This window comes from Oryza glaberrima, chromosome 1 (assembly GCF_000147395.1).
Source record: "Oryza glaberrima chromosome 1, OglaRS2, whole genome shotgun sequence".
In the NCBI taxonomy this organism is placed as follows: domain Eukaryota; kingdom Viridiplantae; phylum Streptophyta; class Magnoliopsida; order Poales; family Poaceae; genus Oryza; species Oryza glaberrima.
This window is the reverse complement of record NC_068326.1, coordinates 8,886,180-8,913,324: the sequence shown is the minus strand read 5'-3', so window position 1 is coordinate 8,913,324 and position 27,145 is coordinate 8,886,180. Positions and strand designations below refer to the sequence as shown.

Genomic DNA, 27,145 nt, shown 5'->3' with positions numbered 1-27,145 from the left:
TTCATCACTGCCACCGCGATCGATATGTACGTACGTACGTATACTGTGTGAATCGGGATTATCTGAATTGCAAGTTGTAACGTAGAGAATCTATATTACTCCCTCCCTATTTTAATATATGACACCGTTGACTTTTTGACAAACGTTTGACCTTTTGTCTTATTCAAAAAATTTATGTAATTATCATTTATTTTATTGTGACTTGATTTATCATCAAATGTTCTTTAAGCATGACATAAGTATTTTTATATTTGCATAAAAAATTTAAATAAGACGAATGATCGAACGTTAGTTAAAAAGTCAACGGCGTCATACATTAAAATACAGAGGGAGTACCTGGTATTAGAGGAAATGGAGACCGTTCGATCAAAAACCAAGAATCAGATCGTGTGCTACAGTAAATCTGTTGTGGTACTCAACGGTTACTGTTGCTACAATAGATCGACATTGTTCACTGCATTGATTTATCTTGCTTCTCACATTGTTCACTGTATTATTGCAGAGGATCCGGACCCACACTATATCGATATATATATATATATATATATATATATATATATATATATATATATATATATATATGTGTGTGTGTGTGTGTGTGTGTGTGTGTGTGTGTGTGTGTGACAATTAGCAGCAGCAAAAATCAAAGGTGGCGCCTCTCTCTCTCTTGTCAAATACCCGAATCCTCGCATAAATCTGTTCGAATTGACGACACGACTTGCAAGTTGCCCATTTCTACGGATGCTCTGTACTTGTATCACGGATTCTCACTGTGTGGACTAAGCATGGACTATGTATGTTTAATTTTATCTGCATGTCTAAGCTAGCGCTTTTTATGAAAAGTTCTATCATATATATCTACTTAATTATATAGAAAATATTTTTCTTTCTGTAATGAAATAAGATATCGGATCTTTAACAGAAGCTATATATAGTGTCTCGTATTACAAGTAAGTGTCTTGGGCACTAACGAAAAGTTAAGTTTAGAACACTAACGAACGAAAGATAACGAAAAGTTAAGTTTGGAACACACACTAAAATAAAAGAAAAGAGATGCATCTTATTCGATCAGTAATCAATCTAGCAATCTAATTAAATCTAATCTGTCGTTTAAGTGATGCATGATGCATGTATATAACAGAAGAAAGTTCTTTTTAAATAAAAATCGTATCTTTAAAAGTGTGTTGCAGAATAATTAATCCGGTTGCAACTTACCACTCCCTCCGTTTCAGGTTATAAGATGTTTTAAATTTTGTTAAAGTCAAACTACTTTAAGTTTAACTAATTTTAAAAAAAATAGTAATATTTACAATACTAGCACTACTTTCTTTTATAAAATTAGTCAAATTTATGGTAGTTTAACTTTTATTAAAGTCAAAATATTTTATAATCTGAAGCGGAAGGGAGTACTAATTAATTCTAGATTGGATACATATATATCGTCGCCGTCTCTTCGATCGATCATCTCAATCTGAACATGATATATGTACTGTGTCGATCTAGCTTTATCGTCTTTTCTTTCCATGCTGACTTTTTGCAAGTGGTTTGACTCTCAAGTGAGAGATTAATTTAACCATCTCGATCTCGATCATACCTGATCTGTATTAAAGGTAGATCTGTGTTTGGTAGTAACGGTTCTAGCTAGTACTACTCCAGCTAGCTAGACAGCTAATTGCCACACGTGTTTAGCAGTATGAACGGCTTGGATAAATTCCGTGGCCGAAAGAAATTAGGTCATGTCCAATTAATAATGTGATATACCACCTCTTTATCCTAATATAAAGGATATTCACTATTTTTCTTGTGACGTTTGACCACTTCTCTTATTTAAAAAATTTGCACAAATATAAAAAATTGTGCTTAAAGTACTTTGGATAATAAGTCACAAATAAAATAAATAATAATTCTATTTTTTAATAAGACGAATGGTCGAACAGTACCAGTAAAATATCAAAATCCATTATATTAGGGGATAAAGGGAGTTTTTTTTCTTTTGAAGACTGATATATATGATGTGATATACCGACCGACACTTCACACACGGCAGGGGTGCGTCTCCTTGAATTTTCATGGAGCTAGCCCGGATATATCGACGAAACAGCCGTCAGAAAACTTTCTTTGCAGCTGCGAGAGAAAACTTTTAGTTTCGTTGTCAGACAAGATCGAAGAGACGATATCTTTCAGAGATTTCTTCAAAAGAAAAAAAAAAACTCACTCTGAAGTTGTACAGTCCGTACCAAAATATAATATTCTTCTGTTTTGTATTTGGAAGGGAATGTCTAGAGAAGTTGCTATTTCTACCACTCAAACTTTGTTTTGAAATAAAGCTATTTCTCTAGTTATCGTCTCATTTCTATCAATTATAATTATTCTTCATTTAATTTCTTTAGCTAATTTATCTTCTCAACTAATCGTGATTTCCTACGATCATTTTTATGTAGTTTCTTATTAATACTCATGCGTTCGGCTCTAAAAATACTTACGGTTTACGATGAAGAGAACTAAAATTATGTATGTCAAATTGTTGCGAGGTGAGCATAGCTCAACTGATTAGGTTTGGTGAAATCTCAGCCTACATGGATACAAGTTTTAGACTTGACACGAGTGATCGTATTTATGTCTAATTATTTTTTTAATGATATAAACGATGTATCTTTGGGCGACGAGGCGTTCGTGTTTCTTAAAGAAAATGTATGCCAAATTGCCAAACAGCTAGATCTTGGTCGTAAATTACTTATAAGGTTTTCCCTTTTTCTGTACTTGCCCGTCAATCAATCCAGCATAAAGCTAAGGGTGATCATGTGCAGGTCAATGCTTATGTCTGTGTCATCAGATCACCATGCTTTATCTCTCATGGAGATCTCAACACGCCTAATGTATCACACACAAACATACAGATCCACTGCCACCAATACATCATACATGCATGTCAGATCGATCGAGATGGTTCGACGTTGAAAACGTGTGATCATCCACTGGATAATTAACCATTAATTATTTTCTGACTAATTCCATTATTTCTGATCGATCTCCATGGCCAAACTAATTAAAGCTCGTTGGCTTTTCGATCGATGAAATTCCAGCCAAGATTAGATAGATTGATAGATAATCACGGCGCAATTAAACAGTTGGATCGTAGTGGATGCCAGTGAAACGCAACGACGCATGTATGTGCATGGTCGTATATACGTGGCCGTAATCCCGCCCATTTCTAGTGCGCGTGATCGACCCTTGTGTGTGTTAGTGGAGTGCACGCCCACGACCCCACCTTTTCGCACCAAAAAGACCAATGATTCTACACCTAAGCCTAACCTAGCTAGTAGTCTACTACCAGCTATAGTACTCTCTCTAACTAAAAATATCCTAGCTAATACTCCCTCCGCCCAAAAAAAAAAAACCAACCACCTCATATATAGTATAACGAATATTCAGATTCGTTGTCACATCCTAAATCCCTAAATACGGAATTGGTTTTTTTAGAATGGATGAAGTATATGATAGAACTATGATTCTCGATATGTCCCATATTCGAATTCGTACATAGTGCTAGAATGTGTCTCATTTCGTACTAGATAGACAATAGCGGAAAACTCTTTATTCATTAAGGAGATTCCGCTCTCATTTTTAAGGTAAATCCAATTTTCATAAATGATTTTTTATTTTAAACATAACATGGTAGATCAATATAAATGAGAAATATCAACTTTTTTTTGTCCAAGTTGAATTTATATGTGTCGACGTTTGATGTCACGACTACAGTATTTGCATAGTATGGGGATCGTTGGTACTAGGATATATGCGAGATTGAGGTAAAAGAGATGGGGACGAGGATTTTTATACAGGTTCGGGCCCCTGAATTGTCAGGTAATAACCCTACTCCTGTTGGCCAAAGCCGGTCGTTACTTTTATTCACCATAATCACACCAGTACAATATTTGGGGTAGCCTATCTAACTGTTGTCGACTTGGCGGTATGAAGTGCTGACTCGTAGTCGACACCAGGGTAGCCTTCCTCCTCGAATCCGCATCCAGCGAGATCAAAGACATCGCTATGTCTCTCCTGACAGTATCCGTAGACACCGTAGGGGACTAGCCATACTTATCTCTGAAGTCGATATCCGGCGTCTTATCTTAGTGCATGTTAGTTTGTATGTTGATCTTGTGTCTTGATCTATTTTTTCGTCCCCCCTCTCCTCCTAGGGGGTCTTGTATTTATACCCATACGTGTTCCTTTTTCCAAGTAGAACTAGGGAAACCAATATGGATACAATCCGAGTAATCCTTGTCGTTTCTATGTAGAATTCTATTTATTTTTCCTTATCCGGAACTCCTTCTATACCCGAAGGTTGTTTCCGTATAAAACATGGTATGTGGTGGGACCTGTCGAGATTTAGCCAACTACTATTAGTTATGTGGTATTTATAGCCTTGATAAAATATTTGTACAATAAATATATTACATATTGATTTATTCTATCTTCTTTTTTTAGAAAAAAATTCTGGATAACGCGGCATACATAGAACATGGAGATATCCTCTCTCTCAAGGAATGAAAATCCACATCCCTACGTAGAGATTGAAAATCCGCATCCCTACATATTGCTTGCTGGTAATAAACCCTAAACAATTACTCTAAGTACGCATTGGTAGTGTCAGTGGGATCTAGTGATTGTGTGCTCGTTTGACCTCCATTTGATGTGACCCTTCTTCTACCTCGCGACCTCTCATCTATCAATCTTTGCATACATATATATCTACTTCACCCATGGCTGCTTCCTGGCCACAGCAACCCACACATTCCTTGTACTTCTTCCGCTATATAAAGGGGCGAGCAACCAATCTGAATTAATCTGTGTAGCTCGTCGTCACTGCCCATAGTACTCTGGCTTAGCTAGCTAGCTTCTTCTTCTTCCTCTAGCTTGGATTGGATTGGATTGGTGGCTGGCCGGCGATGAGGACGGCGGCGGCGAAGGCGCGGTGCTCGGTGCCCTTCATCCTGGCGGCGCTGGCCGCCCTCTCCTGCGTCTTCCTCGTCCACGGTTTGTACGGCTTGATCGAGCTCTTCGGCTCGCCGGAACTCTCGCCGGAGGCCATGCTCCTCATCTTTGCCCTGTGTTTTCTCCTCCTTGCAGCGGCGGCGGTGACCACAACCACCACCAGCGTCGTCGGCTACCGGAGGGCGCTGCTTCCCAGGGAGGCGGCGGCGGTGGTGATGCCGACGACGTCGACGGCGGAGGACGCGGCGGTGGTGGGGATGGCCGGAGTAGAGGGAGAGCTGCCGGTCGTCGCCGACGAGGCGGCGGCGGCGGCGGCGAGGCGGATGGACATGCAGACGACGCAGGACTACCCGAGCTCCGGCGCCAACAGCCGCCACGATCCGAGGAACCCGCATTGAGATTCGTGCAGGGAAGCTATCTATCTACCGTTGATTCATGGGGTGGAGATGCATACGCCTACTTGTACAATACTACACATGCAGCAAACGCGTGTGTTGAGTTTATCACACAATTAATTAATTTTGCACACAGTATTAGTAGTACCGCATGTATAACTAGTAGTATTACATGTAACACTCGTATACATATCAAATTAAACATTATCTTAATGTGATCCTGCTCAAATATTGTCAAGGGCATGCAAAGGGATGCTATTTAACTTTTTTTCAACAAAAAAATACACCCTCCATTTCATCTCAAAGTAAGTCTACTTTTATATATGAATCTCAATATGACTGCTTTCCTCAGCAGGTGAAAGATTGAAGATTTATCTCGTTTTTCATGCGTACGCTTCCCGAACTATTAAACGGTGTTTTTCTTAAAAAAAATTATAGGAAAATTGCTTTAAAAAATCATATCAATCTATTTTTAAAATTTAAAATTGTTAATACTAAATTAATCATGCACTAATGACTCACCTTATTTTGTATACCTCTCCATTCTTCTCTTTTCCCTTTTCCTCAAACACAAAGATGTCCGGATCCATTGGTTGGTTGTTTTTAAGCATAAGCGAAACAACATATTTACAAATGAAAACAAAATCTTAAAATCAACTTTGAATTTAAGTTTAAAATTTTAAATTTTGGCTGATAAGAATAAGCGAAAAGATAGGCCGGTCAAAACCCGGGGTACTTAGGGGTTGTTTGGATGCTATACTAAGTTTGCCACCATTCACCATGTTTTTTATGCCACACGTGCCTAAATTGTGGCTTACAAAAAGTGAGCCACAACTTAGCTAGCAAAATTGGATTGTGCCACGCTTTGGTGAGTTGATGACATGTGGGACTCAAACAGATGAGAAGGAATCTTGCCACAAGTGTGGCTATGAACCAAACAATAGACCAAGTCAAACTTGACTAACATGAGGTGTGGCAAGTTGGCAACCTTTGGTAAACTTTGGGAGCAAACCAAACATCCTTTTACATAGTGACCTTGTTCCTAACTGCACCGATGGGCTGATGATGCATATTGAAGGCCCACCCAACTACTGGGCTCATCATGGATTTGGGGAAGGCCCACCTAAATGGCATATGCCCTACGTGGGTTTACGGGTGGAGAAAGTTCAAATTTGGTTCCTCATTATAGGTTGAGTTTAAATCATATCTCTCAACCGCAAAACTGGATACTAGCATGTTCAGTAAGACTTTGCTGTAGCGTTTTAAGTTGTGTTGTACAATGTAGCCGTTCGGCTACACAAACACATAGTTACAGGAAGTTGTTGCTTGCTGCTGGATAGTTATAGCTCCTGTAGCTACTGGCTGTTTAGCTGCAGCGTAGCCACAACGCTGCTGTAGCTAAGCCGTCCGAACAAAGCCAATATAGGAGTATCTTTTATCTTTCAAAACCAGTACAAATATAGTTCCAAGATGCTTTAGACGGTGAATTTTAGCTGACGTGACATCCACGCGATGTTTGATTTGGTTTTCATTTGACATGACGTCTACGTGACGCTTACTTGACATAATAAGTAGAAAAAAAAAGTAGGACCTACATGTCAGTTACAGTAAATATAATCCTTTTTTTCATTCCTCTCTATCCTCTCTCCCTCATCCTTTTAGTCCATATGCCGTCTACATCTTTTTGTCATGGCAGCAGGGAAGATTGCCAACTATGGAGCTCGCTTGTCCCCCCCCCCCCCCCCCTCGTGCATCCGCCTTGGGCACCACTCGTGGCGCTCCTGCTCTGCCCCTTAGATAGATCAACTTAAGACTTTTTTTTTGAAAACTATAAAGTGAATCCAGCACATAAGTATAATTTGAGTGAATCTAAATAAGTTCCAAATAGCCAATCGTCTACTTTATAGAAACAAATAAATCTCAATTTCAGTAATAAAATGCGATGATCGAGAAAACCTAGATAGCCTGCATGTATAAGAAGGATAATCTCGCACCATACCAACCATAAAACAATCGAATAAGCTATAATCGCATAATCCAATGCTTATATTTCGGGACGGAAGGATTACAGTACAATCAATCAGCCATTAAAATCTCATGCTCTGTAAACTGCATATCAAGAAATTTCAGCAACCCCGTGTTGAATTGAAGACGGGGCACCACTGCTCCTCTCGCCCTCCCCTGCTACACTTCCCGTTTCCCTGGGAGGCGGAGGAGGAGGAGAGAGACACACGCACGCCGACGCCGTCGCCCACCACCCCCTGCCGCCGCGCCGCGCGGCCATGGGGCTCCAGGCGCTCCTCCTCCTCCTCCTCCTCCGGATCTCCGCCTCCGCAGCCGCCTCCAGGCCGCCGCTCGACACCCTCGGCATCCCGCCGCAAGGTTCCATCTTGTTCTTTTTCTCCCCCCCGGATCTGCCTGTATCTCTCTTTCTTGGTGCTTGATGCGGTTCTTGATTTGGTGCCTGTGGGGGGGGGGGGGGGGGTGGCTGGCTGCACTGCACTGCAGACGAGGCGTACTTCAGGGGCGGCGTGATCAGGTGCAGGGACGGATCGGGGAGGTTCGCCAGGGACAAGCTCAACGACGACTTCTGCGACTGCCCCGACGGCACCGACGAGCCAGGTTGCTTCCTTGCTCTCGCCTGAAAAAGATTATCCCTTTTTTTTTGCCTTAGCTTTTTGCGGAGGTGTTCTGGTTTTAGGTTCTCGTGTTTGTGCTAGTAGCTCGAATCTACTTACTGTAGGCAATCTAAGAGAGCTGTTTAATCGAATTGTGTTTACCTTTTGCCTTGGCGCAGGGACATCGGCGTGCCCGGAGGGGAAGTTCTACTGCCAGAATGCTGGGCATTCTCCCATCACGATCTTCTCGTCGCGAGTGAATGATGGTATCTGTGGTAAGAGGATTATAATCGGTGGCCATTCTCTGTATCATTCAAATGTAAACATAGTAAATGTACACAAAATCAATTGTAAGGCTAGAGATTAGGGTGCTTTTGTTCCGTAAACATAGTGCTTGAGGAAATTCCCGCTATATTTTTTTCTAATTACCCATATGTGTTTGTCGCTGCCTCTTAGATTGCTGCGACGGGAGTGATGAGTATGATAGCAATGTCACTTGCAAGAATACGTGCTGGGAGGCTGGTAAAGCGGCAAGGGATAAATTGAAGAAAAAAGTAGCTACATATAAAAGCGGAGTTGTTATTCGAAATCAGGAAATTCAAAAGGCAAAAGTGGCATTTGCTAAAGACGAGGCAGAGCTAGCGAAACTGAAGGGTGAAGAGAAAATACTACAAGGCCTTGTTGACAAGCTCACAGGTGTGCTCTTCGTGGCGGTTTGTCTTGAGTCATTTACCAAAGAATGTTATGTTGGGAAATGCTGTTGGCGCTGCTAATTTTCAATGGATAGTTTATTTTGTGTTAAACTATGACTTCTCATGTTGTGCAGAACAAAAGAAATTGATAGAGAAGGCAGAGGAAGAGGAACGCTTAAGAAAAGAAAAGGAAGAAAAGAGGATGAAGGAAGAAGCCGAAAAGCAAGCTGCTGATGAAAAGAAAGCGTCAGATGCCTCTCAGGAGGTAGATTCTCAGGAAAATCATGAAACTGTGCAAGAAGATGAGAGCAAGGTTAGCATTCTTTCTATATATCTGTTAGATTGCCATATATACCTTTGTCTGATGAACTCTTCATCCTCACCATTAATATCTTGAATCGAGTTAAGTTGGTGTTAGCATGTTGACACGTCTAATAGGGTGCAGCTATGTGTTGTATACTCATGAAATTACTATGCTTTGGGAGAGAACTACCATCCTTCCAATGGTTTCAGTGCATTTTTATCGCAAAATGATTCACATAAGAAGATAAATCAATGTTCTACAGAGTTTTGTAACAATGGTTTATCGAAAAGTACAGGATTTATGTCATAATTGTGCAGAACCTTAAGTTTCTTGGTGGCACTTAAAGCCTCAAATTGTTGGCTTCATTTTAGGTTTTGGGCTAGACGATCTGAACCATTAAACTGCCTTCTTAACAGAGATACCATATGCATACATACATACATCAAGAACGGATAGTCCCCATGTATCCTAGCGACTGGATGTTCCATCAATGCTATTTATAACCTTTTTCCCCACAATTTACCAGTAATGGTTAGTCATAAAGAACATAAAAATGATCATCACTGTGGTAACATATGATGCTATGCTGTACTAATCCTCAGTTCCTCACTTATGAATTGTAGGAACTTACTGCACAACTAGGTAGCTCAATGCCATAAAGAGATATTTATATTATTTTGTTTTTGATGATGAATACAGGTAGCTGAACATCATGATGGACATGCCATGAGCCATGACAATCACACACCAGAAAGCGAGTCATCTGTTGAGCAGGTATAATTTAACTTCGTTATTATAAAATACTAACAATTCTAGTGCTACATACTCCCTCCTTCCAAAAATCTGAGTCCTATTTCTTTTTGCACCAAGACCAAGAAGCAATTAATTCATTCACCATATGACAAAACCAATGAACATGCAACCAATAAGCATTAAAATGGCTTCTTGTGTTCCTCAACAATTTAATTTAGCACATAATGACTACAAATAGGACTTAGACTTTTGGAAAAACCAAAGAATGAAATAGGTCTTAGACTTTTGGAAGGAGGGAATATCACATTAAGGGATTTTTCCATATATATATTGGGTTTGTATGTCAGCATGATCCTGAAAGCCAAGATGACATTAGCATAAAAGCCGCACCTGCTGATGAATCACCACCAGAGGAGACATCTGCAGCACCTACTAAAGAGCAGGTGACTTAATAACTGCTTTGCATCTGAGTCATTCTTTGGGCCCTTTTGATATATGTTTTTCCCTGTTCTTTAGAGGCAATAGTAGAGATAAATTTGATTATATTAATAATAGCATATTCCTTCCAGGGATTGAACCTGTTTCAAAAAAGTATTGTGCATTTCTCTCTATTATAACTCAAAAACTGATATCCTGCATACCCTCTTTAAATATATATAACTCTATACCGTTTAGTGCCCTCCTTGTAAACATCCCTCCAATAGGCCAATCTAACAGCCCTCAAATCTAATTTGCTGTTGTGAGTTGAGCTACATGATGGAATATGAGCCACTCATATGCATATTAATGATAGTTACTGAAATCTAAATTTGTAATGTTGTTTACCTAATCTTTGGTATGTGACTGTTTTGGTGTCCCAAGAACCGGTACTTCCGTTGCAAATTTGCCATGTTACGGTGTTTGAAACATTCAAGCAAACCATGTGTGTAGTATGTTGCGCTCTGAAAATTAAGTAAATATACAAAAATATCAGTTTCATACTCGTCCTCAATGGCATCGGTAAACAAGAATGACAACAAATCAATCTGGCATTGGATCTTAATACAATGGACTTTGAAATTGAAATTTTGCAGGTTTAGATAATTTTATGTGCACTGCATTCATGTTTGTTTTTGGAACTTTTGAAACATCAAAATGTGCTGGATCCATCGTATTTTCACTAACAGGGATATGCATGTTTCCCTGTTTCCCTGTGCACCAAGCCATTTCCCTTCTAATAGTTCGTTTTGGTGGAAAAAACAAAGGATTTGGATTCCTAAGGATTAATTCCTATGAGTGTCATTCAGTTTATAGGATTGAAGTAGGAAAACCAAAGGAAAATTCCCCTTCGTACAAGTTGTATAGAGGAAACATATAGGAATTTTTCCATCCACTCAAACCTCTTGGAAAAATTCATATGGATTGATGTGTGCAAACATTCCTATTCCTTCACCTTTCCTATTCCTATGGATTCAAATTCCTCCAAACTGAATAAGCCTTATGAATTTATGGATTCAAATCCCTTTAAATGTTTTCAAGTCTGATTATGTCATAACAACCCATTTATGACTCTCTCTTTGGATTAGTCCAACTGATGATCTCTGCAGTGTGTAATAAACCAACATTCGTAGCTAGATGTCTAATGCCCCATAAGCCATGCCAACACCAGCACTTGCTACTTGTACAACACTTGCACATCTTTCCTGCCCTTATGTTCAATTGTACTTGGTTGAATACAGCTAAAACTTTTTCCAGGGGTTGTTACATTACAAATATCAGTACAAGCAGTAATTTTCATGGTTTTCCTAATGCACTGCAAGGGTTGAAGCAATGTGAACTTGTATTGATAAATTTTGTAGGAATCCACTCCTGCTGACTCAGAAGGTTTATCAAGAGAGGAGTTAGGTCGTCTGGTAGCTTCCAGATGGACTGGAGAAAAGGTTGATGAGGTCAGTAAAGATGATAAAAACGAGCATGAAGCTGAGCATGATATGCCAGAACATTCAGAAGAAACACATGAAGATGAATCAGATGTACCAGAATCTGCTGAAGACAGCTATGCTGGTTACCATTCAGAAGTTGAGGATGACAGACATAAATATGATGATGAAGACTTCTCACATGAATCAGATGATGAATATGTCGATGATCATGATGATCATGTTGCGTCATACAAGTCTGATGATGATCAGAAAGGTGATGACCATTCAGGTATATGGTTCATGTAACCTGCCCACTATCTCTCTTCTTTGACTCCTTTCTGTATTTGGTTATCGATTTTTCTTTTTTCTTTTGTTCTGTCAGATTTCACTGCCTCTGGGCAAGCATCATGGCTGGATAAAATTCAGCAAACTGTACAGAATGTTTTACGAACATTCAACTTTTTCAAGACCCCTGTGGATTTATCTGGTAGGTTGTGTATTCTACCTGCTATGATCCTTCAAAAATCATGTGAGATGCTGTGTCACTTATTGATCTCCTTTTTAGAGGCTTCTCGTGTTCGGAAGGAGTATGATGATGCAAGCTCAAAGCTGTCCAAGATTCAGTCTAGGATATCTACTCTGACAGATAAGCTAAAACACGACTTTGGTAAGTCAGTTGAAAGTTTGTTTACTTGGTGATTGAATGCACAAGACACTTGTATATTCTTGTTAGCTATATAATGGCCTTGCAAGTTTATATATGGCAGCGCTTGCCACCATTGAATTACTGCCTAAGCCATCCAGTTTTTTTTACTTCTAATATTGATGGTTCTTAGCAAAAATCACCCAGTTAGCATGATTTGACTTGTCCCAGAATGGTAACTTGTGCATTGAAAAACCTGTCTTTAAACTGGAAAATAAATACTCAAGTCGTAGGAGCATTTGCAGGAATGTGCACTTTCAAGTCACCTCTCATGCAGGCAAGGCATGTTGAGGGTGTTCTTCCTTTCTCCTATTTTTCTATCGTTACCATATCCAATTTCAGCAGTAACGCCTTTGTGGTGGACACTAGACAGCAGTGTGTTTCATTAATAGCTGTAAAAAAAAAGCTTGATTATATTTTTACCATTGAGCTTCATTACTGTAGAAAAATGCATTTTTAAGAATTATATGAGTTGATAGGTATTCTAGATGTTGACTTCATCAGAGTTATGTCTAGTTCATATATTATTTGATAGGCCTATAATATTGAAATTAATTGAAGGAATACATTCTTATTAGGTAAGGAGAAGGAGTTCTATTACTTTTATGATCAGTGCTTTGAGAGCAAGGAGGGCAAGTACGTATATTAGTCATCCAACCTCACATGCGCTCTCTCTCTCTCTCTCTCTCGTAAATATTTCCATGGTTTACTTTATTACCATTCTATATTTTGTTAATTCCTCGTTTATTGTTATTCTTATTGATAGGTATGTTTACAAGGTATGTCCATTCAAGAAAGCTTCGCAGGTTGAAGGACATAGTACCACCAGCCTGGGGTATGTTTGTTAGCCTCCTTTCAGGTGTACTAAGTTTTCATTATTATTGCTCTGCAGATGTCTAGTTCAGTTTTTCCTAATAATGGGTTATACCACTTTGCAAAGAGTCGTAGAGTTCAGAATAACTCTCCTGCTCAGTTTTAGCTAGCAGGCCACCTAGCTTTACATACTGCAAAAGGTTGTATATGAGCTGATTGAATGCAATGTTTTGTTTTCTTGTTTGCTTTATGGCTCCAAAATTCCAACTCTGTGCATGCATCATACAAGTACAGAACCATTATGTTAAGCAATACTTTATTACTCTCAGAATAGTGATTTTGCAGTTGTTTTGTGCGATAACATAAATTTTTCTGCTGTCAGGCGCTGGGACAAATTTGAAGAATCCTACAGAGTAATGCAATTTTCAAATGGAGACAGATGCTGGAATGGCCCTGACCGAAGTCTAAAGGTGCTTCTCCTTTTCATGCCTTCGTGCCCGTTATCTTAAGATGGATTGTCTGTTTCTGTTTGCAGGTCTTGAAACTTAATAAAATATGGCTTGCCTTATGATACAGGTTAGGCTTCGATGCGGGCTGAACAATGAACTTAATGGTGTCGATGAGCCTAGTAGATGCGAGTATGTTGATTTCTCTACATACACCTTCCACCTTTTCCTGAAAATGCACATTACTCTTTAACTTACATGCCTACTTCATGTGACAGGTATGTGGCTGTATTATCGACTCCAGCGCTTTGCGATGAACAAAAACTGAAGGTTCTTTCTCACCCTCTGGCTAATTTGTTCTGTTCTTTCTTTTTCCCAATATAGGTTGAAGCTTACGGAATTGTGCTAATGTAACAGGAATTGGAACAGAAGCTCGAGGCATCTTCGAACCAGCGTGACCATGATGAACTCTAAATTATGGGGTGAGACAATAATGAACTTGCTACAAGGAAAACAACTCTCACCATACAGCCATACTCACAAGAGAGGTTTAACAGGTTTATTATATGAATAGAATAGCATATGAAACTGGAATTCTTGGAGTTCAGCACTCGGATTGCCACCGAAGCAGCATTAGTTTGGCAAGAAAAATTTTTGAACAAAAGCTGTAGGATATCGCGAAATTCCTCACCCTGATTTGTCGGTAGATTTTCTTTTACCACTATTCCCTGTAAACGTATTTGCTCAATGTTTCTAGGCCACCCCAAAGATGCTAGACTGTTGTTTGTAACAATCTGAGTGTTTCTGAGTTATGAATAGTATATTTATGAACTACATCCTGGATATTCATCACTCTGGATGTAGCATCTGCCGGCTGCTGTTTCTGATCAAATTCAAGCCTTGTTTTTTTTTAACACTGCTCCAGAATGTCTAGTAGGTGGGGCTAGTTAGTTTGTGGTTATTGCACTGCGCTGTTGTATGCTTGGCTCGTTGTTGGATTATAAAATTCAACGCCGAATTTAATTTTAGATTTTTAGGTGCTTTTTGGTCGTTTTCATGGTTGCTAATAGGACAAATGGAAAAATCTTTGAAAAGTAAAACTGTGAAATTTGATAAAATCGCTTTGGATTACTCCAATTAGGGATGAATATAAGGGTTTATTTGTGGAACTTAAAATTCTTAAAAACAGCTGGTAAGAATCTGGACAAGCTAGGAAACCTAATCTCTGGCTTTTAGTTAGATTTTAGGTGAAATATCTAAATTGTCTGACGAGCTTTTGATAGCTGGATATTCTAAAAGAAGTTGAAGCTCATTGTTTCGTAAAGAGACGGATACCAATTTGGACCAAGTGTACTAGTACTAGTTCATTTTTATGGCATTTTAACTATTTATCATTTTAGATATTTACCATATGTGTAAGCCATATGTAGGTTAGGTGTTAAATTAGTAAACGCTGATGGTTAAATATTTTGTCTTTTCTTTTTTTATATATAGTTGTTGGGAATGTTCGCTAGAACGGATGCACGATACGCGTGGCATATGTATAGGGCCCTGTTTGGAAGATTAGCCTAGGGCTAATTTTGAGAGATAATGTTTAGTCATGAATTGGTAGACTAAACATTAGCCTAGGGTGGTATGTTTGGATCCATGGTCTAATTCAAGGCTAAAAGATGGAGAGAGAGTAGAAAGAGAGGAGAGAGAATGAGAGAGAGAGAGCTGCTTTTTATGGTTCCCACACAAAATTAGCCCCATTAGCACCCCTTGGAGGAGCTAATGTTTTAAGGGGGGCTAATTTTAAGGGCTAATTTGAGACTAAAATTAGCCCATTTGTTTGGATCCTTGAGGGCTAATTTGAGACTAAAAGGTGAGGGCTAACATTAGCCCATGGAACCAAACAGGGCCTAAGTTGATTCGGTGGAAAGAGCATAGATTAAAGAGAGAATGCTCGAGAAGAGAATCTGAACAGATGGTTTAGTTTAATAGAATAAGTACTAATTGATCTCGATCAGCAGGTGGGGCGCTGATACTGGCTGTGGGGGCATATTATTTATTATATTAACTTTAAACAGCTATAGGCCTGTACCACTATTAAACACAAGAGAAAACGAAATGCTCCACCGATTTTTTTTTTAAAAAAAGGGCTATTTTTATCGAACTGACAACTGAAGCACTATACATTTGCAAAAATACAAAAACGGTTGTAACATCATGGTGCCAAACTTGATATTTGTACGATGGAGATTGAAATCAAAAGAGTTCTTTTAATCATATCCGAAATGCATAAGCCATTTGCGATTTTGTTCTCCCACCGACCTTTTTTTTTTTTTTGGGTTCAAAGACGTTCAAAGTTTCCAACAAAAAAGAGGACGAGAAATTCCCCCGTGACTCCAACTCTTCTAGAACGAGACGCATTTAATTTCTGCGTGTGTGTCGTACGACGCGCCCGGTCAATTTCTGCGTGCGACTCGGCTTCGCTCCCAAGGCGCGCGTGCACGTTTTGCAGGAGACAGCCAACGGAAACCAGCAGGGCAAACCACCAGAGATGATAGATGTACTACCATTTCAGTGGATTTTCTTTCCCTTTCTTGAGAACACCATTTCTGTGGATCGGATATGTTAAATGCCCCTAATAAAGATATATATTTTATTTTGGCATTCGTTAGTGTGCTTTTTAAACTGTTAAACAGTATAATTTACGTGAAAACTTTTTATATATAAGTTATTATAAAATATCATATAAATATAGTCTCATAAGTTTAAAATGATTAAAGTTTAACTAATTATACACAAATGGCTTTCTCATTTTACGTGCTCGAATGGACATAAAAGGTATTACTCCCTCCGTTCTAAAATGTACTACTAACCTAGGTGATTAGAAACATCATATCCTGGTTCATTTTAATATTTTGAAATTAATGCAAAATATATTTAAACATTCTATCAAACAAAATAACACAAAGCCAAGTTTTCTTCAACTTCAAACTTTAATTTTTCTTGTTTTTGGTTTGCACGCTTTTCAAACTGTTAAATGATATTTTTTTTGAAAAATTCATATATATATATATATATTGCTTTAAAAAAATTAAATAAATACTTTTTAAGTTTATAATTAATAATAATTAATTAATTATATATTAATTACTTTTCTCGACATGCGCTGAAAATATCTCCAAAAGAGGAGATTGAACGGCATCCAGTTGTATCCAAGGTTGTCAGTATCCCGATTCGTATCCTAGTATCTTACGATACTATGATACCGATCCCATCTAGTATCCTAATTTTTATAGTATCTCGATCCTACTATTCATTACTACACGATCCTACGAAATCTTAGGTGGTATCCTGATTCTACAATCCCTACGATACTATAAAATATTATTTAAAATAACATGGTTTGAAAATAATGTAACTAAATATGCTCAAATTTATATGAAAATCAGTTAAATATATCAAAACCAACATGATTTCTCTTGATAAATGTCTCTATTTGCATGACATATATCATTACTACTTTTTTTTATATAGAATAGCTATATATAATTAATATAAATGTTAATTAAACTTAAAAAAAGAAAATCTCATAATATCCCGATACTATAATACGACCATACGATACGATATTACTTTAAGCAAAACGAATCTATGCCGATGCTGACAGACAACCTTGGTTGTATCCACCGCCCCCCCAGCATCAGCATGGATGGACAACTGGGCAAATATGCCCTCCCGTCAAGAAACATCCTATTCCTGGAGGTCTTTTTACCAGCCCCCACCCACACCCCGGGGTGGTCCCACCTGTCAGTCCCCGGCCCACACCTCCCCACGGTTTTGACCGACATTGTGGAGGCCTTTCCCGTTGGACCCAACCCAACCCACCGCACCGCCGCATCCGCATCTCCCCACCCATTGGTTCCCTTTCCAATTTCACCTCGCCCAACCCTATTTATTTATTTAACCCTTCCCCCATCTCGCCTCCATTCTTGGAGACCAAGAAGAAGAAAGAGGAAACCACACCACCTCCATCTCCGCCTCCGCCGCCGCCGCCGCCGCCTACCAAGTCGAGGGGGAGATCCAGCGAGAGCGAGGAGGAGGAGGAGGATGGCGGTGATGGAGGAGCAGCAGGAGGGAGCCGCGGGGGTGATGCGGCGGAGGCCCAAGACGAAGATCGTGTGCACGCTGGGGCCGGCGTCGAGGTCGGTGGAGATGATCGGGCGGCTGCTCCGCGCCGGGATGTGCGTCGCGCGCTTCAACTTCTCCCACGGATCCCACGAGTACCACCAGGAGACGCTCGACAACCTCCGCGCCGCCATGGAGAGCACCGGCATCCTCTGCGCCGTTATGCTCGACACCAAGGTCCCATTCGTGTCTCCAATCCCCTCCCTGCCTCCCTCCTCGATCTCTCGGTTTAATTTTTTCTCTTCTTGATCTATTGTTCTTGATCCGCAATTTAAGGTTTTCAAAAAAGAGAGAGAAGTTTCATCTATGCGCTTGGGAACATCCTTTGAAATATGTAGAGGGAGATTAGGGTAGAAAGAGATTTGGTCCATGTTTGATCCGATGATTCCGGTGCATTTTAGACGAACGATCGATCGATCTATCTATCTATCTGTTCTTGCCAACTTTTCAGGCGCGTGATTTCGTTCTTGGGGTGTGAATTTTGGCCACCTTTTATTTTCTTCAAGACTTTTGTGCGGTCGTTTTCACAGTAGGCCGTTGCTCGTCCCTGATTCTTGGGTTCTCACCCCCTGACTATTCTGCTGGTCAAAAGACAATATCAGTCATGTTTTGTTGGCTCAAAATCAGGTACGTTTGGCTGTTTGTGGATGTTGGTAGTAGTACTTTTCGTACTGTGGATGGATTGATTTGCCCGCCACCGACGCGTTAGAAGCGGCAAGAAACGCTGACGATGGATGAGCGATGCATACGAGTTTCTGAAGATCTGGGTATTCGATTTGTCCGCGTTTTTGGCTTGTAGTAGATTGGATAGTTAGTTGGATTGCGTCATTCCGCGTGCGGATTCTGTGGATTGGATGGAACATTAACGTTGAATTAGCTCCTGAACTGGTACAAATTGGTGCTCGCTTAGCGTGTTGTTTGTCCATTTCCTCCCACTGTTGGCTGTGGTCCTCTGTTCTTCTCGTCTTTCTTCATTTGGCGGGTCCATTGTTAGTGAAGTTTATTTTTGTTTTGATCTGTATTTTCACCTGGTGCTAAGAGCAGGTAAAATAGTAGGCTATAAGCTAGCTATAAACACATATTGAGAAGATAAAATAGGAGAGAGAGGAGCACCGGGCTACAGATATGTAGCCAGCTCCAAGACACAATGTGTGTATGATAGGTGGGACCATGTATTAATATTGTAGTATATGTTTATAGGTAACTATTATATGAATTGGATATTAAATTGGTTATAGATGGTTTAGAGCCAGTAGTTGGCTATACTATTAAACTTGCTCTAAGTGGCCAGTTTTTCAATTAGTGGAGTTTAGCGCTCTGGATTAATTTGGACTGTATGTTATAACTCTGGAAAATGGTCGTAAAGGGAGAATTAGTTATGTTGTTTTGAGGACTTCCAATCTTTAGCTTAGACGATGATAAGATTTGTGTGGTACATGACCAATTTTCTGAAAGACTTTGTTCAGGATTTCTCAATGGCATTAAACCTGTACGTTATTTTCCATATTTTTCATATATTCCCGAACACGCAGTTGCGGGCCAGTACACGCTTCCCAACTTTTCCAGAGTTGGTTCAGTTTATTTAGGAGATGCAAATTAAGTGATTTGATCCCTGCTAATCTGCTGGGAAAGGAACTGCTTCTTATGGGCTTGCTGTCGTTATTATGTATAAATATTTCTGTTATTATGCTATATCAAGTTAGGTTTATCTTCAAGGCCATATTTGGAAAAGTTGGTCTTCTCTCAGTAGCTGATGAAAAATGACTTCAGCATCTTTGTAGTATCAGACTATCAGAGGCTTGAGGTCTCTTAGAATCTAGAAGCTTAAAAGGTTAACCCTACTCCATGGAGAGTTTCTGATTTTATGTATTGTACGTATGTTTGGAAATTCGAAATGATGGCCTCCTTTTATTAACTCAGGGAGTGCCAAACCTAGCAAGTGTCTTGTGCTTAGGAATAGAGATGTGATATTGTACACTATCTATATCACATAGCACGTGATGTGATCCACGCACCTCCAGCTCCTCACCCATCCGACCCACACCACTTTTCACTGATATAGATGATCATGAGCTTGATATTTGAGATTGGTAGAAGTAGCTTATTGTTTAAATTAGAAGCATCAGAACTGATTCTGCATTACCTTGGGTGACCAACTGAAGAACAACCTCATATGCTGTCTTCCATCCACCACCAAACAAGCTTGTCCCATGGACCTGCACTGACAACGATAATCGTATTTGTTCTTGGATTCGAGGAACTCTTGTAGGTTGTAGCTGTCCAGAACTCCAGATCTGCATGATAACATATTTTTCCCTTGTTCTTGTCTAGTTGAATTTGTAGTTCTTATTTCTGTCCAGAGTTTGAGATGGGACAAGTTTCCTTTCAGTTTTATCTGTATATATACCAATAATAAGAGATTCTGTCCACCCTAGTGAACAATAGGGTGGAGACTAGTGCTTGTAAAATAGACAGGATGTCAATTGTCAAATCATCTTACATTTTTTCTTCATAGATACTTGTAGGGAAAATTTTCTTTTCATCCTGGTTTCTACGCAGCGTTAATATTTGCGATGGAAATGCATGTTGCATTTGAGACAGTCGCTCTCACAATGAAAAAAGAAAAGCCGTGTTAATTGCGTTTAGTGAACAGCATTTATTTTGTGGATATTGGGTTATTTCATTTCAGCATCTTCTCTTCTGTCAGTATACTATCAATTATGCTGCATAGTATAGCCCTTAAGAAATTCTTATTCCTTCCTGTGACTACCCTCAGGAATTCCATTTATTTTGACTATGACTACTGGCTTGATTTATGCTCCCATTCTTTTTGCAGCAGCGGTTTCCTGTCTTCCTGTTATATGGGTATTAGTCTAAAAAGAATGTAAAGTAAAAATACAATGCTAACGGTATAATCTTCAGTTGATCGACTCTGAAGAGTATGAACTATTAGTTGAAGTTAAAACATGAGTCTGAATTTATGGGATGCATTATTAGGGCATATTTCAATATTTTGGTTGTTTTGCCATTATCTGCCTTTGCTTTGTTTTTTTTTTCTTTAAGATGTAGTGTTCTTCTATGAATACGTACATTTGGTTATGTGGACTTGTACTTGAGGGGTTAAGATGTTGTAACAACGTTAGTTGGTGTTTACAAATAAATACCTTGAACACGCTGTGCTTTGTGCAGATACTACAAGTACACGCAAAATGTTTTTGTTTCTATCTGCATGAATCGTAGCATCCCCTGCCTTTAATATATATAATTTCACGAGGGTAACAGCAATTATTTATTTCTCCATGAGTCCTGTGACTAATGAAATTATGAAACAACATTCAATCTCCTGAATTCCTTTTCTAGAGAAGTATTGTTGAAATTGCTTGTTTAATGTATAACTATTGTTGTATAAAAATGTGTACTTATCAGATATTGGATTTGCTTAAAATACAGGGGCCAGAGATCCGAACTGGATTTCTGAAAGATGGAAAACCCGTACAGTTGAAGAAGGGTCAAGAAATCACAGTTTCAACTGATTATAGCATAAAGGGTGATGACAACATGATATCAATGAGCTACAAGAAGCTAGCGGTGGATCTGAAGCCAGGCAGTGTAATATTATGTGCTGATGGCACCATCACTCTTACTGTCCTTCACTGTGATAAAGAGCAAGGCTTGGTTCGCTGCCGTTGTGAGAACACTGCTATGCTTGGTGAGAGGAAGAATGTTAACCTTCCAGGAGTTATTGTTGATCTCCCGACACTTACTGAGAAGGACAAGGAGGATATTCTTAAATGGGGTGTCCCAAACAAGATTGACATGATTGCTCTGTCTTTTGTTCGTAAAGGCTCAGACCTTGTAGAGGTCAGGAAGGTGCTTGGGAAGCATGCAAAGTCAATAATGCTGATGTCAAAGGTATAACATTCTCTTTTGAGTATTGCACTTCTAAGCTGCACTTTGCAAAGATTTTAATCTATTGAATTTTCAGGTTGAGAATCAAGAGGGAGTGGCTAACTTTGATGATATCCTGGCACAATCTGATGCTTTTATGGTTGCAAGAGGTGATTTGGGAATGGAAATTCCGATAGAGAAGATCTTTTATGCACAGAAGGTGATGATTTTCAAGTGCAATATTCAGGGCAAGCCAGTTGTGACTGCAACCCAGATGTTGGAATCTATGATCAAGTCTCCCCGCCCTACTAGAGCAGAAGCGACTGATGTTGCCAATGCAGTTCTTGATGGCACTGACTGTGTCATGCTCAGTGGTGAGACAGCTGCTGGGGCTTACCCGGATCTGGCTGTGCGGACCATGGCCAAGATCTGCCTGCAAGCGGAGTCATGCGTCGACCATGCCGCTGTTTTCAAGTCCATTACCGCATCAGCTCCAATTCCCATGAGCCCATTGGAGAGCCTTGCATCATCAGCTGTGCGTACAGCGAACTCTGCCAAGGCGGCGCTCATCTTGGTCCTGACTAGGGGAGGAACAACTGCTAGGCTGGTGGCCAAGTACAGGCCATCCATGCCGATTCTGTCCGTCGTGGTTCCTGAGCTGAAACAGACCGACTCCTTCGACTGGACCTGCAGCGACGAAGCTCCTGCGCGGCACAGCCTCATCGTCAGGGGAGTGATCCCGATGCTGAGTGCAGCCACTGCCAAGGCCTTCGACAACGAAGCCACTGAAGAAGCTCTCGGGTTCGCCATCAGCAACGCCAAGGCGATGGGGCTCTGCAACTCCGGTGAGTCCGTCGTCGCCCTCCACCGGATCGGAACTGCATCTGTCATCAAGCTCCTGACAGCGAACTAGTGGCAGACGGCAGTTAATCCACACCATTTTGCTCGGAGGAAAATTTTTGCTGGGGGATTCTTACTTACCACGCATATCTATAGCTTTTGTTGCCATGATAGTGGCATTTGCATTCAGGTGCACCTTCGGTGTTTGCTGTTCATGGGTTAACCATTGAAACAGTTAAATTCGTTATTGCTACCGCAGCTTATTTCGCTGCCTCTGCTGCTACTAGTATTAAACTTGACAGCCGTTACGTAATTTGTTAGTTCTATTCTGTTCTGTTTTCTTGGCTGAAATGCATTTCTTGAATTCGTTTCGTTATGATGAATATGGTTTGGGGTTCTGCTTGACTGGTTACTGCTAGGGATATGAAATGGAGTTGATAGTTTCCGTCCACTACTTCTTGTGATATAAAATGGAGTGGATAGTTTCATCCGTTCGGAGCAGTACTTGTAGGGATATAAAATGGAGTGGATAGTTTCTATCCGTTCGGAGCAGAAACTGCTCCAAATGGATAGAACAGTGTTATTTGGATATCTGTTGAAGGCGTGAAACATCTCATTTTTTACATGTTGGACTTAATTAGGCATTGTTTATAATTTATGATCAAACTTTTTTATATAAAACAAGCTTATTTTGTGTTTATGTGATGGTATTTGTTTTTATTAGAAGTTTAGGTGGTTTTCATGTTTTGAGAAATTTTTGTTTTGATATTTGCGTACGATCATATTCGATTATACTTGTATTCAAGATATTTTGTATCTTTTTATCTGAGCTATTCATATTATTTTTTAATCTAGAAAAAATAAAAACGAATATGGTATAAACATTATCTATCTGTATTCATCCTGTTTTTATCCTCAGCTCCATTTTTATCCCTAGCTACTGCAATCAGAATGAATTGGGGTGTTAAAGATCTCCAAAGAAAAGTGGGGCAACTGGGAAGCTACTGCTCCCCGCCAAAAAAAAAAAAAAAAAAAAAAACCTGGGAAGCTACTGCAATCAGAATGAACTGGGGAGTTAAAGATCTCCAAAGAAAAGTGAGGCAACTGGGAAGTTGAATGCATGCCTCATAGGATGAATTGCGTTCTTGACAAAATGAACCAGTATATGGAGTTGAATACTTATGCTAGCAAGTTGCTTTTGGATTACTTTAGCTGCTACCACTGATTTGTCTTTTTTTTTTGGTCTGCCATCCTCTGTATATGGATGTAGTCCTGAAAAAAAAAATCCAATTCCGAGGATGAATTTGGATATCTTTAGAATTGAATTTTTATCGGAACAGAAGGAGTTTGTTGAAGTTAGTAACATTTTCATATTTCTAACTGAATTACTACAGTATGGCATTGCATAGCATCAAATGAGCATTTCAAACAACATTCTTCCTCGTAAGCTGAAACTTGTACTCCCTCCGTCTTATTTTAAGTGTAGCCATCTGTCCTATTTTAAGTGTAGCTATGGTTTTTCGCGTCTAACCTTAACCGTCCATCTTATTTAAAAAAAATTTTGAAAAAAATTGAAAACATAAAATACTATTCATGTTTTATCATCTCAAAAAACAAAAATATTAATTATAAAAAAATTTCAAATAAGACGGACGATCAAAATTTAGCACGGAAATTTATGGTTGCACTTAGGGCAGTAGCAGTGCGTCATCAAAATTTGAGGAGCCTCGTATGCCACTTGTGCAGGAGAACGCCCAAGAACAATACTCCACAGTGCAGATTTTTTTTAAGTGGGGCCACCAATCTTTATTCCCTTTTACTTTCCATTTACCCTCTCTCTATCCTCTAGTCTTCGTTCCTACCAAAGAAAGTCACTGAACCATAAACTCCTCCCCACCGACGGAATCAACAAGGCGGCGACCGGAGCGACGGCTGGGCGGCCCAAGCAGCGAGCGAGTGGAGCGCGGCGGGGCGGTGGCGAGCTCATCCTCGCGCGGAGCCGAGTGAAGCGTCGGAGCGGCGGCGAGCCCCAGCTGGCGCAGATCGAGGGGCGGGGCGGCTGGCGAGCCCTGGCCGGCACAGATCAGGGGGCGGCGCGGCCGGAGCCGCCGCTCCTTTCTCCCGGTCGGCCCCGCCCTCCCCTCCTCGCTCCTCTCTCCCTCTCTCCTCTGGCATGTGTGGGTCCCGCCGGCTGCGACGAGGAACTCGTAGCCAAAACTTGCTCCGCGTTCTTGAGGATTCCGCGCGAATTGCCGATGTGGCACCGAATATTCGGTTTTTGGGTGCGAGGCTGAACGCCACCTTGGTAATTTGTAAACGCCCTTAAAATAGAATGGAGGGAGTACTCCAAATAAAAAAGGCAAATCTCATACTACGATGTGACATATGGACATATGATGTATCGCATCTTTAACACGAGGTTGGTTTGTTTTTTTTTTTGAACGGTACTAGTATTTGTGTTCAGGACACCGGTGCAACCTTGAACTTGATTAGCATCATGCAGAGTTAATATACTCCATTTTCCGCCGAACGCAAATTGTATATTAAAATCATGGGATATATCACAAGATGATTGCTAAAGAAAGGGGAGACGAGGAAAAATGAAGTTCCATTGGCACCAAAGCCAGTCACCACAGCGACGACGAACCCCGGATTATGTACATTGTCAAAGTTGCAAAACCATGAGCTCCTCCGCCGGTCGCCGGAGCAGCAGCACCGCCGGTGACCGGTGACCGGCGACCATCCTGAGTCGTCATCACTCGTCGCTGTGCTGCTGCGCGTGCGAGCTGCTGCCGGAAGTCGACGCCGGCGACGGCTGGGAGAGGATGCTCCTGAGCTCCTGCATCACGGCCGGCAACCTGCCCAGGCCTCCCCCGTCGATCCGCGGCGCCGGCTGGGACAACCGCCGGCCGCCGCCGGCGTGGGCGGCGCCGCCGCGTGCGGACTTGGAGGAGTCGTCGTCGTCGTCGGTGGGGAGCTGGAAGCGGCAGACGGGGCAGGAGCTGTGCATCTTGAGCCACGGCACGATGCACTTGGCGTGGAACCTGTGCCGGCACGGCATCTCCGTGGCGCGCTCGCCGGCGGCGTAGTCCTCGAGGCAGACGGCGCAGGCGGAGTCGCAGTCGCCCCCGGCGGCCACCTCCACCGTCGGCATGGACTCCACGGCCTCCTTCTTGGCCGGGAGCGTGCCCTGCCGCCCCGCGTCGCCGTCGCCCAGCCGCTGCATCAGGGCGTCCAGGCCGGGGCCGAGGAAGTAGTCGGCCAGCGCCACGCCCTCCGCGTCTCTCGAGGTCCCGACGACGGCGCCGGCCTCGGCCGCGGCGGCGGAGATCGTGGCGGTGGCGGACTCGAGGCGCTGGAGCTGGCGCTCCCGAAACTCCTGCATGAGCAGCAGCAGCGCGGCGGTGCGCCGCCGGCTCTCGGAGAAGTCGAGGAGGGCCAGGTCGCGGTAGTAGCCGTCGTCCGCGCCGGCGGCGTCCGCGAGGCGACGGCTGCGGCGGTGGCGGCGGACGGCGTCGCCGCCGCCGCCGCCAACCATGCCGTCGATGATGGGGGCCCAGACGGAGGAGATCGCGCCGCCGCCGCCGGTGGCGGCGCCGCGCGCGGACTCGATCTCCTCGACGAAGCCGCTGTGGCAGTACGGGCACTTGATCTCCACCTCCCCCTCCGCCGCCGCCACGGCGCTCACCGTCGAAGCGCACATGTGGCAGTAGTACAGCCCGCCTGCCGCCGCCTCCTCCGCCATTGCTCCCGATCTCCTCGCCGCCGCCGCCGCCGCCGCCGCCGTCAATGCAGCAGCTTGGATTCCTCTCTTGGGCTGCGACGAAGGATTCAACAAACCGAGAGATCAAAACCCAATGCACGATTTCTTTTTCCTTTTCCTTTCCATCATCGAAAGGCACTCAGATCCCCAAATCAAGAACAAAGTTCCATCAACAAGAAACAAGAACCACTCAGATCCAACCAGGAACAAAAAAAAAAACAAGAACGGCAACCACAAATTAACACCAAGAACAGAAGATTCTAACAACATGTTCAACAAGGCCGCAAACGAAATTAGGATACGATCAAGAAACCAACCGAGCAACCACAAATCTTTGCACCAAACAGAACAACTGCAACCCTAAATTCCTCTGAACACGCTCTTGACAGAACCGATCGAAGGAGAAAGAACACAAAATCAGAGGAAATCATCAACCAAATCAGTCAATCAATCAAAAAAAAAAAAGAGATGGTCACCTTGGGCAGGGCAAGTGAGAGGGGGAGGAGATCAGGGCCAGAGAGGGAGGGGCTCTCCACCAGCCTCCTCTTTATTATTACAGTGATGACCTCCTAATCCAACACATTTTTTAGGCAGTTATTAAAGAGGGCTTTTGCCTGCTTAATTATTGCCTAGGATGCTCTGTCATCCTAATTTTAAACTCCCCAACAATTTCTTGTTGATTTTTCTCTATGCTCTTTTCTCCCGTGAAAAAAGTTTCAGTGGTGGTGCCATTTCGCTTTCATCCAACCCAGAAATAGATCATGAAAAGGAACATAAAAGCGACGAAAAGAAATATGCTTTTTTTTTCTAAAAGATTATTTCCCATTTATTCTCTAATAGATTTAATCATGTGCTGAT

At 41.5% G+C, this 27,145-nt stretch overlaps 4 protein-coding genes across 5 annotated transcripts; 3 read left to right on the top strand and 1 right to left on the bottom strand.

Annotated features, from left to right (window-relative positions):
- Positions 1–4,774: 4,774 nt before the first annotated feature.
- LOC127758743 (uncharacterized) lies at positions 4,775–5,608 on the top strand. Its single transcript, XM_052283935.1, has 2 exons — positions 4,775–5,037; positions 5,131–5,608. The coding sequence occupies exons 1-2, from the start codon at positions 4,950–4,952 to the stop codon at positions 5,391–5,393; spliced, it is 351 nt and encodes a 116-aa protein (XP_052139895.1). The 5' UTR covers positions 4,775–4,949; the 3' UTR covers positions 5,394–5,608.
- Positions 5,609–7,521: 1,913 nt separating this feature from the next.
- On the top strand, positions 7,522–14,491 carry LOC127782432 (glucosidase 2 subunit beta). 2 transcript variants are annotated; one of them, XM_052309617.1, is made up of 16 exons: positions 7,523–7,772; positions 7,899–8,012; positions 8,188–8,283; positions 8,465–8,704; positions 8,835–9,013; positions 9,704–9,778; positions 10,105–10,200; positions 11,596–11,947; positions 12,041–12,145; positions 12,224–12,325; positions 12,940–12,997; positions 13,128–13,196; positions 13,557–13,644; positions 13,751–13,812; positions 13,899–13,950; positions 14,038–14,491. In XM_052309617.1, the coding sequence occupies exons 1-16, from the start codon at positions 7,673–7,675 to the stop codon at positions 14,092–14,094; spliced, it is 1,845 nt and encodes a 614-aa protein (XP_052165577.1). In that variant the 5' UTR covers positions 7,523–7,672; the 3' UTR covers positions 14,095–14,491. The 2 variants fall into 2 exon arrangements, with proteins under 2 accessions (XP_052165585.1, XP_052165577.1); XM_052309625.1 differs by lacking the exon at positions 13,899–13,950 and having other exon boundaries at positions 7,522–7,772; positions 13,751–13,898; positions 14,005–14,491.
- Positions 14,492–17,560: 3,069 nt separating this feature from the next.
- LOC127775053 (pyruvate kinase, cytosolic isozyme) lies at positions 17,561–22,850 on the top strand. Its single transcript, XM_052301368.1, has 3 exons — positions 17,561–17,973; positions 21,247–21,708; positions 21,782–22,850. Exons 1-3 carry the CDS (start codon positions 17,719–17,721, stop codon positions 22,595–22,597), a joined length of 1,533 nt encoding a protein of 510 aa, XP_052157328.1. The 5' UTR covers positions 17,561–17,718; the 3' UTR covers positions 22,598–22,850.
- Positions 22,851–25,113: 2,263 nt separating this feature from the next.
- LOC127775062 (E3 ubiquitin-protein ligase SIRP1-like) lies at positions 25,114–26,923 on the bottom strand. The gene is made up of 2 exons (XM_052301379.1): positions 26,764–26,923; positions 25,114–26,341 (listed from the first exon to the last, which is right to left on the bottom strand). The coding sequence occupies exon 2, from the start codon at positions 26,267–26,269 to the stop codon at positions 25,280–25,282; it is 990 nt and encodes a 329-aa protein (XP_052157339.1). The 5' UTR covers positions 26,270–26,341; positions 26,764–26,923; the 3' UTR covers positions 25,114–25,279.
- Between the last annotated feature and the right edge of the window lie 222 nt (positions 26,924–27,145).

What these genes read in the sequence shown, in the direction of transcription:
- LOC127775053 (XM_052301368.1), top strand. Translation starts at nt 17,719, where the DNA reads ATGGCGGTGATGGAGGAGCAGCAGGAGGGAGCCGCGGGGGTGATGCGG. An exon ending in CCGTTATGCTCGACACCAAG is followed by an intron (nt 17,974 to 21,246) that starts GTCCCATTCGTG and finishes CTTAAAATACAG; the next exon opens with GGGCCAGAGATCCGAACTGG. An exon ending in CAATAATGCTGATGTCAAAG is followed by an intron (nt 21,709 to 21,781) that starts GTATAACATTCT and finishes TTGAATTTTCAG; the next exon opens with GTTGAGAATCAAGAGGGAGT.
- LOC127758743 (XM_052283935.1), top strand. Translation starts at nt 4,950, where the DNA reads ATGAGGACGGCGGCGGCGAAGGCGCGGTGCTCGGTGCCCTTCATCCTG. An exon ending in CTGCGTCTTCCTCGTCCACG is followed by an intron (nt 5,038 to 5,130) that starts GTTTGTACGGCT and finishes TCCTCCTTGCAG; the next exon opens with CGGCGGCGGTGACCACAACC.
- LOC127775062 (XM_052301379.1), bottom strand. Translation starts at nt 26,269, where the DNA reads ATGGCGGAGGAGGCGGCGGCAGGCGGGCTGTACTACTGCCACATGTGC.
- LOC127782432 (XM_052309617.1), top strand. Translation starts at nt 7,673, where the DNA reads ATGGGGCTCCAGGCGCTCCTCCTCCTCCTCCTCCTCCGGATCTCCGCC. An exon ending in GATGAGCCTAGTAGATGCGA is followed by an intron (nt 13,813 to 13,898) that starts GTATGTTGATTT and finishes TTCATGTGACAG; the next exon opens with GTATGTGGCTGTATTATCGA. An exon ending in GCGATGAACAAAAACTGAAG is followed by an intron (nt 13,951 to 14,037) that starts GTTCTTTCTCAC and finishes CTAATGTAACAG; the next exon opens with GAATTGGAACAGAAGCTCGA.